The sequence below is a fragment of the Aquarana catesbeiana genome, linkage group LG02 (genome assembly GCF_042186555.1).
Source record: "Aquarana catesbeiana isolate 2022-GZ linkage group LG02, ASM4218655v1, whole genome shotgun sequence".
Taxonomy (NCBI): Eukaryota; Metazoa; Chordata; class Amphibia; order Anura; family Ranidae; genus Aquarana; species Aquarana catesbeiana.
This window is the reverse complement of record NC_133325.1, coordinates 35,045,720-35,054,627: the sequence shown is the minus strand read 5'-3', so window position 1 is coordinate 35,054,627 and position 8,908 is coordinate 35,045,720. Positions and strand designations below refer to the sequence as shown.

The 8,908-nt window shown below is 41.9% G+C and overlaps 1 protein-coding gene across 1 annotated transcript; it reads right to left on the bottom strand.

Annotated features, from left to right (window-relative positions):
• Positions 1–4,112: 4,112 nt before the first annotated feature.
• Positions 4,113–4,952, bottom strand: LOC141129717 (olfactory receptor 52Z1P-like). The gene has a single exon (XM_073617810.1). The coding sequence runs from the start codon at positions 4,950–4,952 to the stop codon at positions 4,113–4,115; it is 840 nt and encodes a 279-aa protein (XP_073473911.1).
• Positions 4,953–8,908: the final 3,956 nt, after the last annotated feature.

The window sequence follows — 8,908 nt, the reverse complement described above, 5'->3', positions numbered from 1 at the left end:
TCAACCTCCACAACATCTCCAAAATATGCCCATTTCTAACCAATGACACAACAAAGCTCTTAATTCACTCGCTGGTCATCTCTCGCCTCGACTACTGCAACTCCCTTCTCACTGGCTTACCTCTACATAGTCTATCACCTCTTCAATCCATCATGAATTCCACTGCCAGACTCATCCACCTTACCAATCGCTCTGTGTCTGTCACTCCTCCTGTCAATCCCTCCACTGGCTTCCCCTCGGCCAAAGAATTCAATTCAAAATTCTAACAACTACGTACAAAGCCATCCACGATTTCGCCCCCCAGCTACATCACTAGCTTAGTCTCTAAATACCAACCTACTCGTTCTCTTCGTTCCTCTCAAGACCTCCTGCTCTCTAGCTCCCTCATCAACTCCTCCCATGCTCACCTTCAGGACTTTTTCAAAGCCTCTCCAATCCTATGGAATGCCCTACCCCAATCTGTCCACTTATCTCCTACTTTATTAGCTTTTAGACGATCCCTGAAAACCCTTCTCTTCAGAGAAGCCTACCCTACCCACACCTAACAACTGTATTTTCATTTTTCCATCAGCTCATCCCCCACAGTTATTACCTTTTTGTTGCCACTTGACCCTCCCTTCTAGATTGTAAGCTCTAACGAGCAGGGCCCTCTGATCCTTCCTGTATTGATTTGTATTGTAAGTGTACTGTCTGCCCTCATGTTGTAAAGCACTGCGCAAACTGTTGGCGCTATATAAATGCTGTAATAATAATAATAATAATAATAAATTAATATACATTTACACTCTTGTCCTATTTTTAGAACTTGAGTGTACATTATGATACATCACATATGATTGCTTCACAATCATTGTAAGCATTTTATTTTATTTTTTTTGTTTGATCAACGGTGTTGTAAACTTTTTTTATTTTTTTTCTTATTTAGAGATGTCCGTGGATCATCTTTGTTTGTATAAAGTAGAATTTTACATTACCTTATCATAAATTATAGAAGCAAACCTGACATAATTAAAATGTAGGTTCTGTCATTTGTCAATTTGGTTTTGGAAGGTGCAAACTCTGTAGGATGTCATGTACCTGGTGGATATCAAACTGAAGATGGGGCTGCTCTTGCACTTCTTGTCCAACAGCCCTGGTAGAGGTGACAGGAGATGTGAGGACATAGATGGCATTAAGGCAAATGTTACAGGCAGCAGTAGCTGTCGGGTGTGGGGTACAAGTGACGGTGGACCGCCAGGTAAGAACCAGATGCAGTGACATGGTAGCACCCCATCAGCAGACAGAAATGTAGCCAGGACACAAGTCAAAGCTTATCAACAGCAGGGCAGGGGGGCTCCAAATCAGAAGGCAGGGACAGTGTCAGGATACAGCTGACAGTCAGCAACAGGATATGAGGTCAGGTAAAAGCAGAGCAGCAAGGTACCGCATTAGAAGGCGGGATGCAGAGTCCAAAACACAGGCCAAGGTCTCAATGGGCAGACAATATTTGAAAGACAGATCAAAGGCAAGCCAGGTCATACACAGGAAGACAGGAGTGGTTCCCTCCTGAAGACTTGCCCGAAAGTACTAGCTCCTGCTGCCCTCTCTCTGACATCTCTCTGTGCTTCCTGTTCAGATACTTCATGAGTTCTTGAAGGGATTCATCCTGCACCCGAGTCCCAGGCCCAAGATTACCCCCCCCCCAGACTGGGGAGCTCCCTCAAAGACCCCGACAGCCTAGTACTCCATCCTCAGTTCTTCTACCCGACAACTCCTCCCCAGCTGGTCTGACTCCAGGTATTCCAAGGAGGCCTGCCCTCAGCAATCTGTCTATGTCACACTCCAGCTTATATAGGCTGTTGGACAGCAATACCAATGCAGTCTATGCACATGCATTAATACACATTCGGTATTGACATTATGCCCAGAAACACATGAATGCACATGCACTGATCTTCTCATACTGGAAAACACCGGACCTTCCTTACATTGATTGAACACTACTTAGTAAGACTTTAACTTTGAACAGGTATGTAGAAGAAACCAGGACCCCAGTCTTCATACTTACTTCAGTTATCCAAAAAGCATTGAAGCAAAGTATAATTGTCTTGGAGCTCTTCCCTTTAGGAAACCAAATCAAAAATTGAAGCTTCCACAGTTATATGTTGACAGTTGTCTTTTGTGTCTAGTTTTGGATAGAGTACCTAAGGGTCAGAACCTTTGTCAAGTTTCTAAAGCTGCCTGTACACCTTAAGGCCCCTTTCACACTTCCGAGTAGGGGATCAGCTCACAGCGGGCAGATGACACATCCATAACAAAATAGATCATATTGCACACATACAAAAATGACATTTAAATCCTGCAAGGTTATTTAAAAACACCTGGACATATTCAAAAATATGGGGATTTGGTCACACTATATGGTCAAATAGTGCTAAGCCCACTTACTTTGTCAAAGTACCCCATATTATATTAGATGACACATCCGTGTCTGCTTAGTTTCTGCAGAGCGGACATGGACAGAGCTACTCTGCTCTATGGGCAGCAGGGAGTAAACAGACTCTGCAGTCCATTTACACCTGACTACCTCCAATCCGCTCCACCTAAATGGAAGAGGAAGGAGTCCCCTTCCATTTTTTTAGTGGACCCAATCGGACCATGAGGTAGGCGGGTGTAAACGAACACGAGTCTGTTTACACCCACATGTCCATAAGGATTAATAGACCTTCCGATCAGGTCAGCCTGAAAAACTGACAGGTGGACTTGATCAGAACTCCCATGTGAAAGGGGACTAATGGGAAAATTTTCTCTCTGAGACACAACAGGACCTGGGAGAAAATGTCTCCAGGTGAGTGAGAACTCTACCTTTGCCAATTGTTGCTGGAAAAGGTGTCTGACATCACCCTTCTCCTTTCATTTTAGAAACTACTGTAAAACCCAATATAAGCTGCAACCCTTCCTCACACCACCTAAAAAACATTTTGAGTGGGCCTCCACTTTAAGGCCTGTTTGTTGGATACTTCCAGAACTTTGAAGTATGAGTAAATCCAAACCTTCTTGTTTTGCTTTGGATAAAGTGAGGAAGTGCTGAAATTGTCTGAGGTTTTTTATTGCTGTCTGCGTACCTATAAAGGTAATTCAACCTTTCTATTTGTCCTAGTGACTATTGTCACCCGTGGAGGAACACCAGGCTAGGGGATATTTGTTTCATGTGTCAGTTTTAATAGAATATGTTGGGCTGGGGGCCCTGGGGGATGATACCTCACTATTCATTGATTATAGCAGAGATTCACATATACTAAACATTATATAGCTACCTGCAAGTCCTTACAACCCCTCTCTTTCATTATAGAAGTCATAGGATTTGATTAACAGCAGCAAGAGTCAATGGCTCTCACTTCCATCAGCATGCCCTGTGAGGAGGGAGAGAGCAGAGAGCTCTTGTGCACAGTGCTGTATCAAGATCGGGCTCACGTAAATATAAGTTTTAAAGGGGGGGGTCCTGGACACAGAAGGTTTTTTTACCTTAAAGCAGAGAATGTATTGTGGGGACCTGCCTAATCTATCCAATTTGAATCAAATTAGGCAGATCCTTGTCATATATAGTTGTTGGTAGATCTAAAGGAGATTGTGCAGTTAGACTGTAACATGTAAGGTGAGCTTAGGAAGGAGTTTCCCCTCACCTTGAAAAGATCTTTTCTCGCCCTTAACATCCTTACAAGAAATATTCCCAATGGGACAGAGAAAATAACAAAAAAAGACTGAGGATGGTTCAAAGCATTCCCTTCTCTCAAAAGAAAACTCAAAAGAAAAAAAGTTTTGATTTGAGATACACTTTATATGTTAATCCCTGTTGATATAAATCCCAAATTTTGGGTTATCACCAGAACAGGAATAGAGGGGAAATCTTCCAATGAAGACACTAGTTCTGGTGACGACCAGGAATTCCTTCACCTCCTGTTTTGGCTATGGGACAGGAAGTGAAGGAAAATATTCCCAATGGGTCACAGTTGGCAAAAAGTGAAAGGGGTTATAACTCTCCAATACTGCATCCAAAAAGAAAAAAAAAATGCCTTTAGTTCTAGTATAATTTTACTACATAAATTTAGCTCTAAATGTATGACATTGCAATGTTAAGAAACACCTTTCCAGAATATCAGTATTTGTACATTTTGTAATATTTTTAATTTTAGAGCTTCAGTCCTTATACCATAGACAATGGGGTTCACAATAGCTGACGTGAGAAGTCCAGTGATAGAAAGGAAAACATGAACAGAAATAGAAATTGTCCCGCCATTCAAGCGGTATCTTAAAATAACAAAGAAGACAGCCGCCAAGAAAATGGAACAAGTGATTATGTGTGTGGACAATGTATGAATGGCTTTAAAGCAAGATGCTTTGGAGACCTTTAGGCAGATCAACAATGTCCTCGTGTAGCAATATATGATGATGAAAATTGCTCCAAAAACAAAGACAAGTGTTTCCACAAGTCCAAAAATATTTAGAACCATGGCTGAGTTCCCACAAGCTAACCTGACAAGGGACATGTTCTCACAGAAAATATTATTAATATTGACCCCACAGAATTTCAGGTTGGCTGTCATGGTCACCAGAATACCTACAAGTATGAATGCTGAAATCCAAATAATTGCTATGTATTTCAGAGCTTTTCCATTCGTCATTAGGGTGGCATATCTCAGTGGGTAGCCTACAGCCAGGTATCGGTCATAGGCCATGGCAGTAAAAGTGAAAATTTCCACAGTAGGAAAACTTTGCACACAGAATACTTGTATTAGACATTCATAAAAGCTTATGGTTGAGGATCCAGTCAACAAGCCAATTATAAATAGGGGAAAAACGACTGTATTTCCAACTACACCATTAATTATCAAGGTACATATGAAGACATACATGGGTTCATGAAGACTAGTTTCTTTCCATATTACATACACAATCAGACAACCTAGAAACATAGTAATAAAATAGAAGATAAAAGCTACAATTGCATATAGAAATCGGAATCTCTCCATTTCTAAGAGTCCTAGAAACACAAAAGATGGGCTAAGTTCAGTTACATTTTCCATCTTAAAGCTTATGTAGGTTCCAAAAAAAAATCAAGATTATTGAGTCATTTACTTTATAAATGATAACATACCATGTTATTAAAATGAAACTTGCATGCTGTTGGTTTAGATCTTTAGAATATCTGTGATTGCAGGATATGTGCAGTGCTGCATAGACTTCCTGATGTTTTTATAAGAATTCTTTAAGAAGTAATCCAAAGGGATTCAACCTCCTAAGACTTTCAACATCAGTTTAAGTTGACTGTAAAAAACTCACACTTTTTTCTATTTACAGTGGGGCAAAAAAGCATTTAGTCAGCCACCAATTGTGCAAGTTCTCCCACTTAAAAAGATGAGAGAGGCCTGTAATTGTCATCATAGGTACACCTCAACTATGAGAGACAAAGTGTGGAAACAAATCCAGACAATCACATTGTCTGATTTGGAAAGAATTTATTTGCAAATTATGGTGGAAAATAAGTATTTTGTCAATATCAAAAGTTCATCTCAATACTTTGTTATATATCCTTTGTTGGCAATGACAGAGGTCAAACGTTTCCTGTAAGTCTTCACAAGGTTGTCACACACTGTTGCTGGTATGTTGGCCCATTCCTCCATGCAGATCTCCTCTAGAGCAGTGATGTTTTGGGACTGTCGCTGGGCAACACGGACTTTCAACTCACTCCAAAGGTTTTCTATGGGGTTGGGATCTGGAGACTGGCTAGGCCACTCCAGGACCTTGAAATGCTTCTTACGAAGCCACTCCTTTGTTGCCCGGGCGGTGTGTTTGGGATCATTGTCATGCTGAAAGACCCAGCCACGTTTCATCTTTAATGCCCTTGCTGATGGGAGGAGGTTTGCACTCAAAATCTCAAGATACATGGCCCCATTCATTCTTTCATGTACACGGATCAGTCGTCCTGTTCCCTTTGAAGAGAAACAGCCCCAAAGCATGATGTTGCCACCCCCATGCTTCACAGTAATTATGGTGTTCTTTGGTTGCAACTTGGCATTCTCTCTCCTCCAAACACGATGAGTTGTGTTTCTACCAAACAGTTCTACTTTGGTGTCATCTGGCCATATGACATTCTCCCAATCCTATTCTGGATCATCCAAATGCTCTCTAGCAAACCTCAGACAGGCCCGGACATGTACTGGCTTAAGCAGGGGGACACGTCTGGCACTGCAGGATCTGAGTCCCTTGCGTTGTAGTGTGTTACTGATGGTAGCCTTTGTTACGTTGGTCCCAGCTCTCTGCAGGTCATTCACTAGGTCCCCCCGTGTGGTTCTGGGATTTTTGCTCACCGTTCTTGTGATCATTTTGACCCCACAGGGTGAGATCTTGCGTGGAGCCCCATATCGAGGGAGATTATCAGTGGTCTTGTATGTCTTCCATTTTCTAATTTTCTAATGCTCCCACAGTTGATTTCTTCACACCAAGCTGCTTGCCTATTGCAGATTCAGTCTTCCCAGCCTGGTGCAGGTCTACAATTTTGTTTCTGGTGTCCTTCGACAGCTCTTTGGTCTTCATCATAGTGGAGTTTAAAGTGTGACTGTTTGAGGTTGTGGACAGGTGTCTTTTATACTGATAACAAGTTCAAACAGGTGCCATTAATACAGGTAATGAGTGGAGGACAGAGGAGCCTCTTAAAGAAGAAGATACAGGTCTGTGAGAGCCAAAAATCTTGCTTGTTTGTAGGTTACCAAACACTTATTTTCCACCATAATTTGCAAATAAATTCTTTCAAAAATCAGACAATGTGATTGTCTGGATTTGTTTCTACAGTTTGTCTCTCATAGTTGAGGTATATCTATGATGACAATTACAGGCCTCTCTCATCTTTTTAAGTGGGGGAACTTGCACAATTGTTGGCTGACTAAATACTTTTTTGCCCCACTGTATATTTGCCTAAAGAAGGGACACACAAGTGTTTTATATCAAATGCATGCCAAACGGTAAATTAAAATCAAACGAATATAATAGTAGCAATAGTAACAAATTAAGTCAATAAAAAAAAAGTATTTTCCTTAAGTTAAAGTATATGTGAAACCTAACTTAATAACAAGGAAGAGAGCGCCAATTTTTGTCTGGTGTAAATGTATTTATTGTTGCACCCAGTATATATGGCTAATGCATTTTGAGGCTCCAAAAGATCCCCTATATCAGGGCTAAACAGCAATAATATCCCACATAATTAAGGCAGTCTCCTGCTTTTTTTCACTGTCCTCCTGCTTCTTAGAAGTAATAGAGACTCTTCCTTTTTTCTGACTATTGTTCCCACACTGACTGGAAGCTTAGACATTTTGCATGGTCAGAGCTGAAGGGGGAAATATCTGTTTATCAAAATGAACCATCTATTAGCCCTGTTCCGGGCTCATTTCCTTCATATTACCCCTCCCCCATGCCAGGCCAGGGGTCTGGACACTCCGGCCAAAATGGCAATAGACCTGAGAGAGGTCATCTGCATTTTTGTGCACTCTCTTCTCCTCGCCTCCCTTCTCCTTTATGCACGACTGTAAAATTGATATTCCATAGGGCACAAAACCACCTGGTGGTTCTTGAGTTCCTACCCATATTTTGTGCCATCTAGGGGGCATGATCTGACATCAGCTTGAAAGCTTGAAGGGTTGGCCCAACATGCAGTACCAAAGTGTGTCCAACACCTATTTTATTGTGAGACAGTCTCTTTCTATAATGGATTTTTTTTTTTTAAATGAGGGCCGCTGGAAGATGACTGACCCCAAAGTTTGCCCTGACCTTGCAAGCCTCCCGACCAGTGGCGGCTGGTGCTCAAAATTTTTGGGAGGACGCAAAAAAGAAAATTAAATTGTTAGTAATGCAGGACAGTAAATAGCCATTTATCAGGTGATTATGTATTATTACTGCTAGATAAAATATTAAAAATGCCTCACTGTGCCCATCAATTGCAGCCTCACTGCGCCTGCCAATAAATGCAGCCTTACTGTGCTCATTATGAGAGGTTCTCACCATCCCTGTGCTGAGTTCCTGGGTCTGGATACCTGCTGTGCTCATTATGAGGGGTTCCTACCATCCCTGTACTGAGTTCCTGGGTCTGGACACCTGTTGTGCTCATTATGAGGGGTTCCTACCATCCTTGAGCTGAGTTCCTGGGTCTATACATCTGCTGTGCTCATTATGAGGGGTTACCAGTGATGCAGCGCAGCCAGCAGCAGCAACACACAGGGACTGGGAGTCAGGGACAGTGTGACTGGCTGCTACTGGTGCCCACTGCCCAGTCTGAAGTCCACCACCAGCTAACACATGACAAGTGTTCCTAAGCCCAAGTAACCACTATTACCTTCCCTGCACAGATATCATCTAGCAGCAGCCATCAGTTTACAGTTTACGAGACAGCAGATCAGCTGTGAGTGTGCCCAGTTTGAAGTCGACCACTGCAGATAGAATTGACTAGACAGACGGAAAGGACATAATAGGGAGGTGTGGAGGGGGAGTTGGAAACCAAGGTTTGAGATTAGTACAAGAGAGAGAGAGAGAGAAGACAAGGGAGAGGAAAGAGTAACGGTCCATTAACCCCTAGTAACCTATTGAAATGTGCTCTCAATGGTTGGATGGTAATCTGAAATCCAGTCACAGTGGTTCTCTGTATAATCCACAATCAACCAGTGATTACTATAGCAGATAAAATATAACCATTTAAAGTGCAGGATCACAATGCATGCCGGGCTGTGTCATTAAAGAAGCGTGTTGGTTCCTATACACATCTGAACAGCTTGCTATTATCTTTATAGGAGAGCCAACTTTGTGTTGAACCTTTTTGGGGACTCTAGTTTGTTAAATAAGTGTTGGCTGCTACTTCTCTTTTTCATCTTTTTTTTTTGGGGGG

Excerpts from the sequence above, each read along its gene's own strand:
- LOC141129717 (XM_073617810.1), bottom strand. The coding sequence starts at position 4,952 with ATGTTTCTAGGTTGTCTGATTGTGTATGTAATATGGAAAGAAACTAGT.